Source organism: Mya arenaria, chromosome 11, assembly GCF_026914265.1.
Source record: "Mya arenaria isolate MELC-2E11 chromosome 11, ASM2691426v1".
NCBI lineage: Eukaryota > Metazoa > Mollusca > Bivalvia > Myida > Myidae > Mya > Mya arenaria.
In genome coordinates, this window is record NC_069132.1 from 57,381,127 (window position 1) to 57,401,159 (window position 20,033).

General features: G+C 34.9%; 1 protein-coding gene across 1 annotated transcript; it reads right to left on the reverse strand.

Moving 5' to 3' along the window:
• Window positions 1-1,428: 1,428 nt before the first annotated feature.
• Window positions 1,429-19,441, reverse strand: LOC128209647 (abscission/NoCut checkpoint regulator-like). Its single transcript, XM_052913772.1, has 11 exons — window positions 19,328-19,441; window positions 15,156-15,277; window positions 12,977-13,036; window positions 12,554-12,711; window positions 11,270-11,352; window positions 9,539-9,722; window positions 8,678-8,886; window positions 6,766-6,865; window positions 6,041-6,246; window positions 4,112-4,215; window positions 1,429-3,437 (listed from the first exon to the last, which is right to left on the reverse strand). The coding sequence occupies exons 1-11, from the start codon at window positions 19,373-19,375 to the stop codon at window positions 3,365-3,367; spliced, it is 1,347 nt and encodes a 448-aa protein (XP_052769732.1). The 5' UTR covers window positions 19,376-19,441; the 3' UTR covers window positions 1,429-3,364.
• Window positions 19,442-20,033: the final 592 nt, after the last annotated feature.

Consider the following 20,033-nt stretch of genomic DNA (forward strand, 5'->3'; position numbering starts at 1 on the left):
GTTAAAACTTTAACTTAAGTTCCTAAGTCAATCAGGGGCCATAATTTGTATTCAAGATATAATGGTGTTATGTAACCTAATTTTAAGATTGTCGTCAATAATTGTGTGAAGTATTAAGTCAATTGAACGAAGGGTGAAAAAGTTATTAGAAAAAATCCAAACTTGACCTAAAACTTTATTGAGAATAATATGGTGTTCTGTAACCTCATTTTTTGATGGTCCTAAACAACTGAGTTAAATATTAAGTGTTGCAGACGCCAGGGCTAGTAGTATATCCTTCTTATTCCTTTAATCATCAAGCTAAAAGTAAACAAAGGGGCAAATACTCAAAACATATTACACCAAGAGTAATAGTTCCTGTGCATAGCACTTCTCCTCAGGAAGATATATCTGTATATGAAGTTTGGAATCAATACCACAAAGACTTTTCAAGTTAAGCTCTGGGCAAAAAATAAGTACGAACAAGAGATGTTAGTGAAACATTTATGCCCCCTTGGGAGCCAAATTGTTAGTAGGATTTGGACACTTAAATAAAATATGGACAATCAGAAAACCTTTTTTCAGCTTACAGTCACACTGACCTTGACCTTTGACCCACTGACCTCAAAATCAATAGGGTTCATCTGCTGGTCATGACCAATAAGCCTACCTAGTATGAGGTCCCTGGGTCAAAGCGTTCTCAAGTTATTGATCGGAAACCGTTTTTCATGTTAAGGTCACACTGACCTTGACCTTTGACCCACTGACCTCAAAATCAATAGGGTTCATCTGCTGGTCATGACCAATACACCTACCAAGTATGAGGTTCCTGGGTCAAAGCGTTCTCAAGTTATTGATCGGAAACCGTTTTTCATGTAAAGGTCACACTGACCTTGACCTTTGACCCACTGACCTCAAAATCAATAGGGTTCATCTGCTGGTGATGACCAATACACATACCAAGTATGAGGTCCCTCGGTCAAAGCGTTCTCAAGTTATTGATCGGAAACCATTTGGTATTCCGACCGACCGACAGACAGACAGACCGACCGACCGACATGTGCAAAACAATATACCCCACTTTTTTCAAAAGGGGGCATAAAAATTACAAAGGCCAATAACTTAAAGAATATCGCAGCTAGAGTAATGGTTCATATGCACTGCACTAAGCCTAAATGAGATATATGTGTATGAAGTTTGAAGTCAATACCTCAAATACTTTTCAAGAATGCTCTGGACATGTTTGCCTGGACACACACACGCCTACCATTATATTGCAATATTGCTTTCACCGGTGATTAATAACTCTAAAATTGTTCACATATTTAGTATCACGTGAACTATTTGAGAAATTGGATTTGTCTACGATACTTCGGGACATTCATCATGCAAGGCTTGTAGAATAATCTAAATGAATCCAGTCCAAAGGTATATTTATTGAAGTAAATGCTTTTTTTAGGTTTTATTTGAAATCACTGAACATAATAAGTATTAACATTCAAAAGTTCGAAAAATGCTTGCACATACAAAATAAATATTGAACGTAAAAAAATATGAAAAACAAACTTAACATCTGCTAACAAAAATAAATTATATTATTATTTTTATTATCATTTAAATAACAGCTACAAGAAAATTATCCACCAAATATAAAAAGCCAAGCATGTCTCTAAAAACTCACTTTATTTTCTTAAATTTAAGCAGAACAATTCAATTTCTTACATAGAAGTGTAACCATTAAAAAATGCTAACAAAACTAGTTATAGATAATACAGTAATACACACATTTTGAATTGTACTGCTACATTTTACCTGTGACCCAGCTTTTACTGAAAACATTTGCTATGTTTTGTACTGATTTAGTTTTGCATATATGAGTAATACAAACAAACTATGTCCCAAATAAAGTTTACAATGGAAACAAAGAGTGCATGTCAATTAAATGTTCTTCTGCAAGATCAAACATTTGTCTATGCAATAAAATATATTATAAAACATTTACACATCTTTTAATTCCATAAAAAAATAATAAACAAGAGCGCCGTGGAGCGAACTCACATCTGTTTTTTGTCAATAAGAGGCATAATTTGACACTTATTAAAGCAAGAGTTATGGGCCTTAATACACAGACGCACCTTCTCACTGGTAATTTGTTTACTGAGTTTCTTGTAAAAATCTTTAATAATCATTAACTTACACTCAACTTTAAGTCTGTTTGTGACTTTTTCAAACTATCAAAGGGCATACTTAAATTAATATTAAAGCGAGTTACAGCCTTTGCTACATATTTGCATTTTGCGAATAGTAAAATGTTTCATGGTAATATCTTGAATGGTCATAAAATTATTACCAAGATCTTGCATAACCTTTTGAAATAAACAAGGAGCATAACTTTACAATAATAATCACCAGAGTAGTGGGCCTTGCTAGTTATGTGCATTTTGTATATTGTAACATGTGTTTAAAGTTTCACGAGATTGTCTTGAATAGTTAGAAAATCATGGCCTAGTTCAAGTTTTGCATACTTTTTTAGACTATCAAGGGACATAACTTGACAAATAATATTAACAGAGTTATGGACCTTGTTGTACATGTGCATATTGTCTCTAGCAACATGTGTACCATGTTTCATTCAAAAATCTAGAATGTTTTGGAGTTATGGCCAAGGTTTATGTTTTTGTACGACAACGCCTATGACACCAAGGCTACGACAATAACTCTATTTTTTTCTTCTTCAAAAAACAGACAAACTTTTCAAATGCCTTTAGTAGGGAAATTATTTACGACCTTTAATAGACACCGGTTCAGGCAACTAAATTTAGAATATACCAACGAAATCCATATAAATAAAGAAATGATCTATTAATTTTATTAATGAAATTGCAATTGAGGCAAATGAAGCCGAGATATAAGCTTGGGACCAGGGCTTGGGTTCACAATAAACTTAAGACACAGAATAAACTAAGCAAAGACTTTTCAGCAACTGATTTAAATGTTATTATTATTGTCCATTCATATCAGCAGATTTTAGGCAAGAAAATATCTTCTTGTCTTAGTTTTTTCTGTGAAACTAGCCCTAGGTCACTCCAATGGAACGCAGAAAACACTACAAGCAACTGTCATGTTATCTTTACACTTTAACATAAAGCGAATATATTTATGGTATAAGCTCTACACCAAAAAGAAGACAAATTGCTCCATACTACACATTCTGAAGTCATCCATTTCTACCACTAAGCTGATATATCACTTTCAAGGGAATGTTGAAGGCCAGATTCAACGTCTGGAGATAAATATCTAGCCATTGAATATTTAGATGTTATTGTACGCCACAGTGTCATCCCTCGTACATGACAGCTGCACAAGGCCATGCCAGTCACCAGGGTCATGAGGTGCCCTCTTGGGGCGTGTACTTGATGGTCACATGGTCAGACAGGCCCAACTTTTCGTGGCCCTCTCTGAAAATAAATAGGTAAGGAAACAAATAACAAACCAAAAAACTCTCTTCTTTTAGTGTATCAGGTTGTGAAAAAACTCAAAAACACATTAAGGAGGATAAATGTATTATGCCTCCTGTGTGCCTTTTTGTCAGCAACATTTTCTTGATAGGTTAAGGTGTTTTAAAAAAACATATTGACAAGGACTGACTTCTGACTTACTGACCCAAAGGTAATGGGTCATTTCTGTGTCACGTCCACCATCTTTGAAGTTTCATGATCCTAGGTTGAGCTGTTATTTTGCAGACAAAGTTGTTTTAACCTGTGTGTCCTTGACCTTTGACCTACTTACCGAGTAAGTATTATCTACTTATCGAGGGAGACCAATCACTTGTTTCATGGTTGTTGGTCAAAGCATTGTCAAGTTTATGAACAAACATAATTTAAAAAATAAACATAGGGTGTGACCTTTATATTAAATGGGGTCATTTACTTGTCAAGGGCAGCCTACAACTGACGTCTTCGGGTCCTACGTTGATCTTTTTTCAAGTTATTGTGCAGACAAAGTTTTAATTATACTGTTGACTGAGACATTGCCCTTAAAACTATCGACCATTTAGTACGGGGAAATTAAATATTGTATATTATTGTGTATTGTATACCATATATTAATATAAAATAAATATTGTACCAACTTGAAGCATTGCTGACAGTAGAGGTCATGGTCACAACCGAGGCAGCGTACTACAGCATCTTCCGTACATATACAGCAGTATGGCAGCTCATCTGGGTCATACCACTGTAAACACAATGAACATGATATACTAGTACACTAGAACACAAACAGCAGTATGAAAGTCCATCTAGGTCATACCACTGTAAACACAATAAACACTTGTACATAATACAGCAGTATAGCAGCCCATCTGGGTCATACCACTGTAAACACAATAAACATGATATACTAGTACACTAGAACACATACAGCAGTATGAAAGTCCATCTAGGTCATACCACTGTAAACACAATAAACACTTGTACATAATACAGCAGTATAGCAGCCCATCTGGGTCATACCACTGTAAACACAATAAACACTTGTACATAATACAGCAGTATAGCAGCCCATCTGGGTCAACCACTGTAAACACAATAAACACTTGTACATAATACAGCAGTAAAGCAGCCCATCTGGGTCAACCACTGTAAACACAATAAACACTTGTACATAATACAGCAGTATAGCAGCCCATCTGGGTCATACCACTGTAAACACAATAAACACTTGTACATAATACAGCAGTATAGCAGCCCATCTGGGTCATAACATTGTAAACACAATAAACACTTGTACATAATACAGCAGTATGGCAGCCCATCTGGGTCATACCACTGTAAACACAATAAACACTTGTACATAATACAGCAGTATAACAGCCCATCTGGGTCATACCACTATAAACACAACATACATGATATATACTTGTACATATACAGCAGTATGGAAGCCCATCTGGGTCATACCACTATAAACACAACATACATGATATATACTTGTACATATTCAGCAGTACGGCAGCTCATCTGGGTCATACCACTATAAACACAACATACATGAAATTCACTTGTACATATTCAGCAGTACGGCAGCTCATCTGGGTCATACCACTGTAAACACAATAAACATGATATACTAGTACACTAGAACACATACAGCAGTATGAAAGTCCATCTGGGTCATACCACTATATATAAAGCACAAAATACATGATATACACTTCTACATAAATACAGCAGTATGAAAGTCCATCTGGGTCATACCACTGTAAACACAATAAACATGATTATTGATATACATTTGTACATTTTACAATATCCACCATGGGTTTGGATATGATAATGACATTCAACCAGTCTATTATATAAAAGAAAGATTATCTCATATTGGATGAAGTGGTTATGACGTCAATGCTTATTTCCCTATTGTGCTCTGATTGGATACGCCAATAGTAAAAGATATTACAATTATCTGCTGTTTTTTATTTTATTTACAAGTTTTTATTAATGAAAGTTTACAGTAAATTCATTATTTTGTAATGATTGTGATACAAGTTATTACAACATAATATTAATCACTCTCGTTGGCACAATAATGCAGGAAAATGTGGTCTATCATTCTCGTTGGTATGATGTGTCAAGCGAGTGGTCTTGTTTTGTGGGGAAAACCAGAGTACCCTCAGGAAACCCACTTGTCAGGCTTGGTGACCACAAACCAAACTCACATGCTCCTAGGCCAGGAATCAAACCCTGGTCACCTAGGTAAGAATCGAGCATGCTAACCACTGCGCCAACTTGGTGATGAATAATTATTCAAAGGGTAAATATAAGAATTGATCACATTTTTAATGGCATTTGCTTGAAATCCCTATTGTGTTCAAACAGCATGAATACATCAGAAGTGAAATCAATCTTTAAATAACACACAACAAGAGAACCATAATTATCCTTCATTCTGCCATGTTAACATGAATTACCCATTTTTTGGTATATATATAAAACATTTTTAACAAAACCTACTTATAATAAAAAATGATATTGAACTGAATGTTTGACAGCTGACCTACCTCCTGATCATTCATCTTCTTAACTTGTTTCTTGTCTGGCCTTGCCTTCTCTTGTGGCCTCTGCTTGCCCCCTACCGCCTCCACCTCCCTCCCCCCTGTAGTGACTCCGTCCCGGGCAGACGCCTCATCCAGTCGGTTCTCTTCCAGTGCTCGTTTTACTATTTCAATTTCTTCGTTCTCACTGTCCGACTGTTCATCATCTTCATCTAGGAAGTAAATGTTCAGGAGGTATTGTCAAATGTTGATATACATTGATCTTAAATTAATGTTTCATTGTTTTGCTTAACCAAGTAAATACGTAATAAGCTAGTTTCAGGAGAATTATCAGTATGACCAGGGCATTCAGTATCACTTTAATCATTTTCTACCAAAAATTAAAATGTTTGTTTCCAATTCACTGCCAAAAAATAAAGTGGGGGTTAGGTGGGGACCTTTCTTTTCAAGTGTTTGAATATCATTTTCACACTTTCAAACTATCACCATTTTGTCTTGATCAATATTAAGCAGAGGGCTCTATAAAACAGTACATTGATGCATATTTCCCATGCAAGAAACTTACAAAAATGAAGACAAAAAGGTCGGATAAAATTGTCAGCTGGAAAAATATAAGACCAGACAAAATTTGTCAGCTGGCAGTTAAAGATTTAAGGTCGGGAAAACTAAACAGAAACAAACACATTTTTTGTTATCCCGGTACAACTTAATTGAATGTCAATTGTTGTAACCTTTGTTGGTGTGAGGGCTGTACTTGATGGTGTTTAGGGTATCCATCATCTCCTTGTCCTGCTGCAGGCCTGTTAACGCTCGCCGACCAGCCTCAACCTCCTGCACATCCCAACACACACTTACAAATTGAATCAAGATATGAATACAACTTATGAAATTATGTTTTGAAAGCATTTTAATATGACTTAGATAATAAAGAATGCTGATGAGTAAAATGCCAGTCTTTTGTGACCGCCAGCGTAACTTAGCAACGATCTCAGCCGAAGTGTCAAGTGATTAGACAAGTATATTGTTTATTGCACCCATTCCCTGAAAGTTATAGATTATGGGGTATTTTAGCGTGGTTGATGAGATAAAAAAAATATAAGTATACTGGTACATATTTTTGTTCTGAAAGCGTTAGATTTCATTGGGAAAGCGGAAGGGGGTAGGAGCGGTAGATTTTGCCTATCACTTAGAGATAACAAGTATGATTTAACACGGGTCATTCAAACTCATTTTTAGATCTTTAGATTTTTTTTTAACAACAAGGCTATCATTAGAAACGATGTATGCTTTCCGACACGGTAGTAATTCCGAAAAGAAAGAGCAATTTGGAAAATATTACTTTGTTTTTATTTTTTTAACTTTCAGTTAAACAAATGGCACAGGAGTTTGTTTTGGATAGAAGCACGACCATCAACACTTCAGTTTAATTATGAGAGGTTAGGGTCAAGTAATTTTGAAATGATTCTTATCATTTGTGGAATATAAGCAGGCAGAAACAAGTTGGAAGAGAAGTGCATATTGGACAAGGAGCCATCTCAGACTGCCATATCCTCAATTAAAAAACAGAAAAGAAGAGAATCTTAATTGATTGATACAAATGCAGGTGAAATAAAAAAATATGCCCCCAAAGTATAAAAAAGACGGGCAATTAATGTTTTAAAATAATAAAACAGAGTTATGGATTGCAGTGCAAATGTCAATCAGTTATATCTGTGTATGAGGTATATCTGTGTAAGGACTTCTGGCACAAAAGTATAAAATTGAGAAAATGGGCATATACTCTAAAATTATCAAAGATGATAATGATAAGAATGGTTCCTATGTATGCATTCCTACTTAATGATATATCTGTGTATATATCTGTGTATAAAGTTTGAAGTCAATACCTCAAAGACTTTTGGAGGTATGCTCTAGACAAAAGTTCAATAAAGCTATAGTGAAAGGGAGATAATTTCATTAACATGGACAGTAGGATTAAAGCCCTTGCGTAATGCACTTCCTTCCTTCTATTTGAGTTTATGAAGGTCTGCCCACAACCTTTCATGGCTGCATTATGACTTGATCCTGTACTGCACTTTCACTAATTGCAATCTATTTATATACAAGGTTTCATTTAAATGTCCCTTATGAGTTTCGATGCGGGCAAGCATCTTCCTTTTTGATGCATACTGTAAAAGTGAAATGGGGAGATAATTCAGCAATGAGTGATGGTAGGATTATGGTTCTTCCCCACTGCACTTCTGTCTATGTTTCAAGTCCTTTGAAGTCCCATCAGTAGCTTTAAACCCATCAGACGAACGGACAAAGTGGAAACTATAATTATGCTCTCCATTTGGGGAGCATAAAAATGCAGTGACTTTTTGTCAAATTCCAAAGCAAAATATCTGTTAAGCTTTAAGACAAATTTAGACAAATTATCCAGATTGAATTTTTTATGAGTTTAACCAATGTAATTTTTTTTCTCAGTTTCTGACATGAGGTAAGATACAATTACAGGTAATTCTGATACCATTCAATTCAAAACCATTTATTTATCAACAAAGACCTTGAATGAACAAACATGTCTAATTATGAACATTATCTTCATTTTCAGGCTCCTTTTTTTCTAAATCCCTTTCCTTGTATTTAGTTAACTGCTGTTACCTGTTCAGCTTCCTTCATAAGGTTGCTTATGTCTTGTTCATTTATCTCTCTATCTGTCCCAGGGCTCCTGATCTCAGTATTTGCCCCTTCCCTTGTGGCTGCGGGGCCCTCATTCATAATTTTATCTTTACTTTGGCTGAAGTTACTGGAAAACGTCTGTGAGTCTCGCAAGGAAGGCTTGTTCAAGTTGTTTTCACTGGCGTTTGACTCTGATAAATATTGGAAGTGATAAAATATAATTCCTTTAAATTAAGTAGGAAGTGTTTACAACCATTTTCTTAAAAAAACAAATGAAAATGAATTGTACAATCATCTTTATAATTTATTATAAAGACATGAAAATATGTAAATCTAAAAAGAATGAGTACAATGTGATGCAGAACACAATCACAGTCGAACCCCATTGGTTCGAACTCGGTTGGCTCGAACGTGATGTAAAGGCCCAATTTCTTTATACTGAAGGTAAGCATTTCCGCTTGGCTCCAATTTTCGAGGCTTGAGTTATTTTCGCCCGTCCCGGGGCGAACCAACGAGGTTTGAGTGTATTCAAAAGTAAGACCAAACAAGGATATTATACAAGTGGTCATTCAATACGAAATTTATTTAGCAAGTTTTCTGAACATAATAAAAATGAGTCTTTGGAAAAGTCATAGAAAATGGCTTTAAAGCGTGCAAATTTTCACTTGTTATATATCAAATATATATAATGATGGCGACTTCATTTATGATATAATGATAGTGTCCACTGTTCAGCAAACGAACAAAAACATAGTTAAAGTAGACTTAAAAATACAACGGAACCTCACTGCGACAAAATGATTCTAAGTCTTAAGAGAACGTGATAAATGTATAGATGTTTACCATTGTTTGCGTTACTCTCTGTGTTTTTATCCTGACCATAAGGTTGTTTGAGCTTGGCAAGTCGGGCACTTATTTCTGTGACAGGGTCCGGCAGACGGGCGTCCAGCTCCACCTCATCTGCAATCTCATTGAGGAGGTCCTCCATCTGCTTCTGCTGGCTACGCCTCTCGGGGGGCTGGTACGTCTGTGTATTTTAAGAACATACATACATTTATGTTCATATGTACAACTGTGTGTGCTTCTGCAGGCCCAAAAAGGCCTTACTACTACAGTAAATAAACATAAGAATAATTAAATAATAATGGGAGACCCAACATTGTTCAGCTTAGTGCCTGCAGCAATTTCTACAAGGAAGATCTAGGTTTGTTCTTTAAAAAACATTCTGAAGTTTCATACAATTTGGGTACAAAAATTAATGTTGCCTCTGGACTTTTGACTCAGTCTTTCTAATATCTGATCTAGTGGCCTAGTTTTTGTCATGCTATCACCCATGATCAATCTTGATCTACATTCCATATGACACACATTCTGGCCAAGTTTCATGAAGATTGGGTAACAAAATCGTAAAAATGGCTGCTAGATAGTTTACAAGATAAAAACTAAAATCCCGCAAATCATATACCGGTATGTGGCCTGTTCAGAATGCCAATCATTGTCGAACAAAATTAGAAGTAATATTTTACGTACCATAGCCAATGCAGTTATTTTCATGTAAATTCACTACTTTTTTATAACATAGGCAAAAAGTAGTAAAATATCACTAAAATCAATGATTGCATATATTCCTCGCATTGTTCAGAAAAAGCATGGAAAATTGAAAAGTAAAACAATTGAAGTATTATAGCCAAAACGGCTAGGTCATAGGCGTAAACCTATCATCTCTTGGTCAATTTAATAGCCAATGTAATCTGCTACATTTTCAAAACCAAATGAGATGTTATCTCCATTAAGATAGTAACAAAAGTAACAAAGGATTAGATCAGAAATGCTTGTAAAAAGTAATTTGGTCAATTTTGACAATTAAAAGGCCATACTCCAGATATCAACATAGCGGTCTGGCTCTTGATCGAACTCAGTCGAGATATTATGCCCATAAACATTGTTATCAAGTTTGATAATGATTGGAAAAGTAATGCACAAGTTTGAGAGTGGACAAAGTGAAATATGTAAAAAATTTACAACATAAAAAGCCAAATTTCCAGACTATAACATGTGATCTGATGGTTGATCAAATTAAGCTAATAAACATTGTAGTTTAGCTTGGTAAAGATAAGATCAGAAAAAAATGCTCAAGTTTGAGTGCAAAATGGAGTAAATTTGATAATTTAAATGAAAGGGTCATAACTCTGGTGGTAATTGTGTGATCTACTTGTCAAATTCAGGCAGGACATTATACCAATAAACATAGCGACCAAGTTTGGTAAAGTTTGGATAACAGATGTAAAAGAGTGGAAATGAAAGTGTGATGGTGCGAACACAGACACTGTCAGCAAACATGAGCATTATATATCTGCCATGTTTAGCAGGCAACATAATTATGTTGATGACAGACAACTACCAATAACAGTAACACAACTTTATGAGGTGTTAATCAAGTATAGAATCAAATTGTACAAATAACAAATGTAATCATTTTCACAAAAAACATCGAATTATGTTAACCCATATGATGACTCTTATCTTTATCTCTGTTTGAATAATATCATATTGGATGTTTCCTGACATACATACCGGTTGTTTTTTTTCTGGGGGAACACCTTTCATGCGGGCCAGGCGCTCACCGAGCTCCGTCTCACTGACCTGCCCGGCAGCCTCTACAACACAAACCCACACCTTCATATTTGCTCACACAATCATGTGTCACAATCACAAATCTTAATCAGATATTACAAAAATATATATAATCTTGACTTTTGATGAGCTAAATTTATTTGGAATATATGCACCAGTTGAGTAAGATTGTGCGATATCAGGAGCGCAATAATTTCATCTGCCAAAACCATTGCAGATATTTTTATATTAATTCAATATCCTTTTTATTTAATATTAGGTATGCTTAAAACATTTAAAAATTGGCTATAAATCAATATTAAATCTCATCTATTTATCAAAAATGTCAAGGAAAAAAGGTAAAACTGAAGCAAAACATTTGAAATATAGTTGTAAGACATCATGAAAACAATGGCTTTTCACACGTTTATTGATATAAAACTCTTAATGTGACCTTGAACTTTTAGGCAGGGTCATCGGTCTTGCATGTGATACATCACTTTCAAGTACCAAACACATGTGACAAGTTATTTTAAAATCCCTCTGTTTATGACTAAGTTACAGCACCGACACAACCAACTTTACTGTATATGCATATATACAGCATTTAAAATGATAAACCTTTAAGTGTGACCTTGACCTTTGAGGAAGGGTCCTGGGTCTTGCACATGACAAGTCATCTTCATGTATCAAACACATGTACCAAATTATTTTAAAATCCCTCCGTGCATAACATACTCTATGTGCATATATGCAGCATTCCATTATGTTTCAACTCTTAGTTTGGCCCTGAACTTTGAACTAAGGTCATGAGTTTTGCACTCCACACATAACCTTTACCTAATGAACACATGTGCCAATTTATTTTATATTCCCTCCTGGAATGACAAAGTTACAGCCCGGGCTTAAACCCAATTCGCTCTATGTGAATACATGCAGCATTCATTAACTATTCAATAATGATAAACCTGTAAGTGTGACCTTGACCTTTGAAGTAGGAAAGTGGGTCTTGCATGTTAAATATTTTCTTAATGTACTCAACACATGTGCCAAGTCATAACAACATCCCTCACTGCATGACAAACTACAGCCCAGACACAAAAATCTGGACAGTCAGTGCAATTTTAATATCCCCACCCTCGGGAGCTTAAAAAAAATCCCCATCTATCTACCCTATATTATTTGGCAGTGAAATCAGAAACAATCTTTCTTTTTTCATTATTATAAAGCTACTTGAAGACAAACTTTCAGCTGGTGATTTCTCCTTAAGTTTTTCCAGCCTCTGTTGTATGTCCCAGTCTGCCTGTGAGATGCCTGCTGGTTTGCGTTGTGCAGGGGCATGGTGGGTGGGTTTAGGGCCCCGCCCTCCAGTCCCCTCCCTTTCTGCTAGTGCAGCCACACGCCTGAAACACATGCAGGTCACAAAAGCTTAAGGTTGTATGTTAATATACTACTAAATCAATGATACAAATGATCATAATAAAACATCTTTTTATACTGATTATTGAGTAAATGAATGCATTAAAAAAAAACAATTTTTGATCTGAGAGGGTAAGAGAATGATATCAATGGGTAAGAAACAGAATGATGAAGATAGTATCATGAAAGTAAATTGAACCTGAAAACCTTTATATCAAGTTTTGAAAACTGGTTGCAACCAAATCTCACTTTTTGTAATTTTCTGGTGGTGAATATTTAGCTGTGTCATCTTCCTTGGGCTTCACCTTGCTGCAACACAAATAACAGTTTTCTAAAGAACAATTTTCTTTGTGCATGATTAATTATAATAACAAGAGCTGTCGTGAGACTACGCCGCTTTGACTTAGAAGTGAATACAATAATGATGTATTATGTGCCTGTCAAAAGCAATAAAACAATCAAATAAAAAAGTGAACAAGAATCGCGATGTGACAAAACCAGGTTTTTAATGAATGGCTGAAGAGATTCATTTTCAACTGCTTTCTTTTATTTTTAGAAACAGTGACCTTGACCCTAGGGGGCCAAAAAGCAATCCATGAAAGCTCTGCATAAACTTGTCCTATATACCAAGTTTGGTCACACTATGTCAACCCTTACTGAGTTATTCAGTACTAACCATATTTCTATTTTTAGCAACAGTGACCTTAACCTAGACCATAACTCTCGGGGCCCATACACAATCTCAAGAAAGGTCTCTATAAACTCTTCCAATATACCAAGTTTGGTTACAATATGTAGACCCTTACTTAAGTTATTCAATACCAACCCTTTTTTATTAATAGTAACCTTGACCTTGATCCTAGGGACCTCAAACGCATTCCAATAAAGGTCTCCATAAACTCTATGTATTTACCAAGTTTGGTCTCTTTATGTGTAACCTAGCTAAAAGCTAAAATTATGTGATACATATGGTGACATTGATGCTGCCCTCCCACGAGCCCGCCCGAACAATGACGCAAGTCACTTAATATGAAAATGCAGTTAAGAATATAAAAATGTGCCTTTCAATAGAAATTAAGTTAAAAAAAATAAAAATATAAAGGATACTATGGAGTTATCTAACCTCATTATGTGATGGCCCTGAACAACTGTGTGAAGTATTATGTCAATTGAAGGAAAGGTATTGGACCTATAAGTGAAAATCCCAACTTGCCCTAAAACTTTAACCAGAAGCCGACGCCGATGCTGGGGCTATAGTATAGCCCTCCTTATTCTTCGAATAGTCAAGCGAAAAACTGGTAATTTGTCCTTTTTGTGTTCATATGTCATGTAGCCACCATCATGTGGCTCACCCATCATCATCATGAACAGAGCTTTGACCGTAAGTTTTGCAATAGTCAGTTAGGATTGATCACATTTTGTTTGTTTGTTCGTGCTGTATATACACAGGAGGGCACATAGGTAATTTTTTGGTGGGGTCATAGAAAGAGATATCACTTCAGATAAGCAACAACCAAAAATGCCGCTTAGACACAGGAATGGCGTTGTTTTTAATTCATAAAAATTCATGTTGAGCATTAAATGCTGTAGTAGTGTATGTGTCTGCCTCTCACAAAAGAAGTTGTGGAATCAAGCCCCACCAGGGACATTTTCTTATGGCTTTGGAAAATTAAGATAAGAACTGGTTTCTAGTTTCTACCTAATTAACAGACTCTCATTCAATTTCTCATCCAATGCCCCCAAAGTGCTATCCAATTCAATGGATTATGCAATTACTAACATGCCAACATTCAGGAAGAGCTATCATAAAACTTATGCCTACGTTTGCCATCATGCTGGTTGAGACAGTGTCTAAGACAAGAGAGTGCACCAAGGGCACAATCTATTGATCTTTCAAAAGGGACACCAGTACTGATTTTTACACAGAAGACTAGAGCCTGATTCATGTCAGTCTTCACAATTAAGCTAAACTATTTTAAGTAATACTGATTAAACAGTGACCTACTGTAAATGACAATATGCACATTTACAATAATTATTATCCTTATGTAAACTAATGGGTTACATGTATATGTTACAGTATAAAGGTGACATGACAAGGCAAAAGGTATGATCGATTTCTTTGTTTCTTTGAAAAAACTTCCTTAAGATAAAGGGCTCATGAGATGTATGGTAACCACTAATACAACAAGCATCATCAGGATGATCATTGATGTGCACCAAGTTTCAGAAATATCTGTCATAAACTGTAGTCGTTGGAGTCACAAGACTTTTTATATAGACTATAGACCACTAGAACTCCCCCCCCCCTTCCCCTGACTTATCGACCAATGATGACTCCAATACACATCCTTCCAAATATTTAAGAAAGTTTAATATACAACATTTGTTTACAACATTAGAAAATGTTCAAACTTTTTCCACATACCCTGTCAAGATGTTGTAGCACTTCATACATACTCTGTGTTTCTCATTGTTCATGCGTTCAATTGGAAATTTGTTCGGCAAACATTTAGTACAGAAAGCAAATCCGCAGTTTTTGCACCCATGCTGAAGAAAAAAAATACAAAATCAGTGCGAGTTACTTGTGAGCATTCATATATTATACATATATATCAATGAAAAAGTTTCAATAGGTTTTGTTAAAGAACTACTAGTTGAGTTTGTAAATCAGAACGCTTTTGATTTATTTTTTTAACAATATCTTCACAATTTTTGGTTGTAGTAACTCTATGTATACTATGTAAATCCCGATCACTTTAAAAAAAAATTATCTAAAAAAATTGTTATTCTGTTACTGTTATTGTGTGTAGGGGAATCAACTATCAGGATCAAAATCAGCTTTTGAAATTGAAAGAGTTGTGTCTGTTACTTCGAAAAATCTAATAATATTCCTTACCCATTACAATGATTATGATTTAAAATATAATGAGCATTTAATACTTATAATTAACCAAAAATATCAGAAACCAGATAACTCAAATATATGATGTTTGCAAACGAGGGAAGAAAAATAGTGTAATAGCTGAGTTGGCAATGCAGATGCGTTTACATGTATAACAGTTACATATATTTATTTATAACAAAAGACGAACCGTAAAATGTGCACACAGTCAGTCTCTGACGTCATTTCCCAGCTTGCTACATGTTACCATAAAAGCTGCTTGGGTATTTGACAAAGATTTTTAAGAATAATACACACCTAAATTTGACAAAACTTCGTTGTCGTTGCTAAGGCAAGCATCTGCATCAATCTTTATGATCAAATTATCAATCAAGGTAAAAAGCCATGTGTTTTAATAGGTGATTGGTATTTATAAACTGCTCGGGTTATACAACTCAACCAGTAATTAAAATAAATCATTATCTTTAAACTTCCTTTGTAGTGTTTAATCCGAATTTTAACACCTCATGATGCATGTTTTTAAAGATTTTTATGAGTTACCATGGCTTATTTAAAATTGTTGTCAAACCAATGAGTTTCATTATTATTATGTAAACCTCAGCAGCCAATTGTATAAAACTGGCTGAGTGTTAGTTCTGGCTTCCATTTATAACTTAAAACGTAGATATTTATTTTTTGATGAACACGTCCCAAAAGGTAATATATAATTGGTTCGCTGAAGTTCTTTAGCTAGCTTAGTGTCTAGCTACAATAATGAGCGATCTGGGATACTTTTTTTTATTATTTTGACATTTCTTAATGTATCCCTGTAACGCTACAACTCTCTACCATTTAACACCAGGCGAAATAATATATAGAAATATTATGCATCGATGTTGAATAATAATGACAAAATTGTTCAATATACATCAGGGTTCGAATTTAACTTTGAGGAGCACTCGCAAAATTTCGCGAGTGCTTTTTGAGGCAACTTTGAAAAATCAACTTGCAATTTTATTATTTGCTTTATTCCCTTATAATATTGTCTAATTAAAGTAGAAATTTACACTTAAGAGTAACTCGGCTACTAGACCTTTTTGATGGCTTGTTCTTTTTGGGGGGTACTGAAAGACTCATCAGATGCTGGTCGCTTTTTGATAACAAAGCTGTCCAATAATTTGACATTGTTCACTTTGTATATTTACCCTCGCCATCGGGTAATACCCATTCGGCAAGCATGCTACAGATTTAATTAAGTCTATAAGTATTAAAAACAATAACATTATACATTTCAAATAAATAAAAGCAACAGTAAATGTAGCGTGGATGCTTTGGACCATGAAATATATTGATCGACGAAGTCTATTCACTTTGACAGTTGGGCGGAAATATATTCAAAGGTTTTTCATATAGTGCGCGAAAGCGCTAAAATTAGCCAATGATTGAGCTAGGTGATTACGTCATTTGTATTCACTTTGTATTATGCACGCCTCGGAGCATCCTGGAAAGATTCGAGATAAATCTCGGCCTTTTCCGTATTTTTTTTTTTTTTAAACTTACTAGAGCGTGACTCCGTACTGTCTTCTTTATACTGTTAGTGTAAACATGCCACTTATAGGCTGTTAACACTCGACTATGTAGCAGAATTAAGTTCATGTTTATTCCACTCTCCTTTTAACATTTTGTGGACTAGAAAAAGCAACTCAGAATTTTGCGAGCTTGAATAAAAGTCACTCGCAATTTGCAAATGTCGCTCGCATTTTGCAAGTATGCGAGTCTATATTCGAACCCTGTACATGTATACCCGGCAGTGATCTAAACTGGATTGAATTTGTCATTACAGTACAGTAGAGTCGTTATTTTCACACAAATATATTCTGGGTCACAAATACCGTTTCAAACCATAATTCACAACCTGTCAGATTTGTCCCAGATTTACAGATATCGGGATACTTGATAAACAAACGACACATGTAAGTGTTTTATGATATCTGAACATGTTATTTGGCATAATGAGATGAATAACTATGTGTGTAATAGAAGACAATCAGGGCTCTCGCGAGGGGGCGACTTGGGCGAAGTGGTCGCCTAAAATTCCCAGACTTCGCCCATTTGTATCATCAAAGCGACATTCACTTCGCCGAAAATTTTAGCACATTGTAAATCTGTCAATCAGCGAGTATTTGGCCAATGTCCCATTAGTCAAAACATCACAATAATTAAGTCATTCGTACAAATTGGTAATCTCCTAATCCGATAATTGGGCCGTGTCATCCAATTACCAAAACATCGCCAGAAGGCGGAGCTATTGAAGGCTAACCAATAAGAATGTACATTGAGAAGACCCCGATCAAATGATATAAGTTCGTTAAAAAGAGATAGAAAAGGCGACATAATTATGAAAAATCGAGTCAAGCATTAATGAAGTTAAAAAGTAATTAATATATATGTATTGAACAAACAATGCAAGACATTTAAACATTGTTGCTTTTGAAGCAGACGGTCATATAGCCATCTCGGCAAGTAGGCTAAGAAAATCAATAACATGACGTATCACCAAATATTTGATTGGTTTTAGTGAAATGTCCATGATAAAAATTGATTTGTAAACACAAAAAAATATTTTTTTTGCTTTATGTAATGTTTACTTACAGTGATTTTCTCCTGTCACAGTTACGATGTCAAAAAAAATCGGCGAGATTGCCATTTTGTCAAAACAATTTTCCGATTTAAGTTTTCAACCTCCCATTATGTATTGGTAATTTTTTTTATCAAGGACACTGATTTAAATGTCTTTTTTTTTTAAATGTCAGTATATTTAAAATTATTTAGCAAGAGACAAGTAAATAACAGCATAGCTGAATGTGACATTCGTAGCCTATCCCGAATGTACCAAAACAACATTCGTTCCCCTACTATATTGACAGTTCATTTATAAGGTCATTTTGATAATTTCGAAACCTTAGCTGTCTTTTTTTTGTTTGTTTCATTTTAGATGCTTTTTTGAGATAAACTATGTGACATTAACGAATACACTTTTGCTGAGCCAAAAAATGATACATTATGTAATGAACATTTTATATAGTTATAGCAATCAATTTTAATGTGAATATAAACTTAGGTGAGTGGTATGGCATAGTTTTTGTATCAGGTGTTACGAAAAGTATCACTTCTCCCTAAAGTCTCCCCACTTCTCCCTAAATTGGCTGAAGGGAGAAGTCACTTCTCCCAAAATTTCCAGCCTAGTGAGAGCCCTGACAATAGTATTTTCGTAGAAATTTGAATTTATTACAGAGATAATTTCAAAATTGTGGCCGTGAGGAATCTCTGCCCAAGGACTGTTCGCTACTTTTTGCTGGGATGGTGGACGTCACGAGTCTGCCATAGTAAAAAAAATCGTCAAAAGACTCGTTGACGGCCATTAAGGTGGACAGCTTAGTGTCTGGTCATGTTAAAATTGTCCAATATATTTATTAAATTCTGGTCAATATTTATCCAATCAAATTGCCTTTATGTGCACCTGTGCATAAATAATTCATTTTTATTACAGACCTATTAACCATGGTTTATTTTCGACCCTTAACAGTTCGTTTACGACTTTAAGTTTATCCGAACCTGTTAATCCGAAACATAGTTATTATCTATCAATCAGTATAATTGGTCTCGATATGCGTTAAATCATAGTCCAGTATAGCACAGAATGTAATATGCATTACCTCTTTCTTGAACGCGCCGAATGACGATCCACAGCCGTAACAAGACATGAAAAAAATGCTTAAACCACTACTACGTTAAAAAATAAGCGAAACAGACAACAGTCAGTCTTAAAAATCAAAGCGCTGAAGGCACTGTGAAATTCACTTCGTTAATTCGCCAGTGAGCATGTATACGTCATGTAGGGTGCGGGGTGATACAGGAATCCAGTGGATTTCACGTGAAATCCACTCAAAACGTGAAATCCACTCAGAACTCAGTTATTTTAATTAATAATTTATTTTTTTTGTATACATATTAGAAAGTGCCTCATGAAGGGTTTATATTTCAAATTTTATTGAAATTGGTCAAAAAATAAAGAAGTTAGAGCAATTTTTCATTTTTTTCCAAAAATAGATCGGAAATCGAGGTGAAATCCAGATTCCGATAGGTGAAATCCACTCATAACTCATTAATTTTAATAAATAATTTTCTGTTTTTGTATAATTATTAGAAAGTGCCTCATAAAGGGTTTATATTTGAAATTTTATTGAAATTGGTCAAAAAATAAAGAAGTTAGAGCAATTTTTCATTTTTTTCCAAAAATAGATCGGAAATCGAGGTGAAATCCAGATTCCGATAAGTGAAATCCACTCATAACTCATTAATTTTAATAAATAATTTTCTGTTTTTGTATAATTATTAGAAAGTGCCTCATAAAGGGTTTAT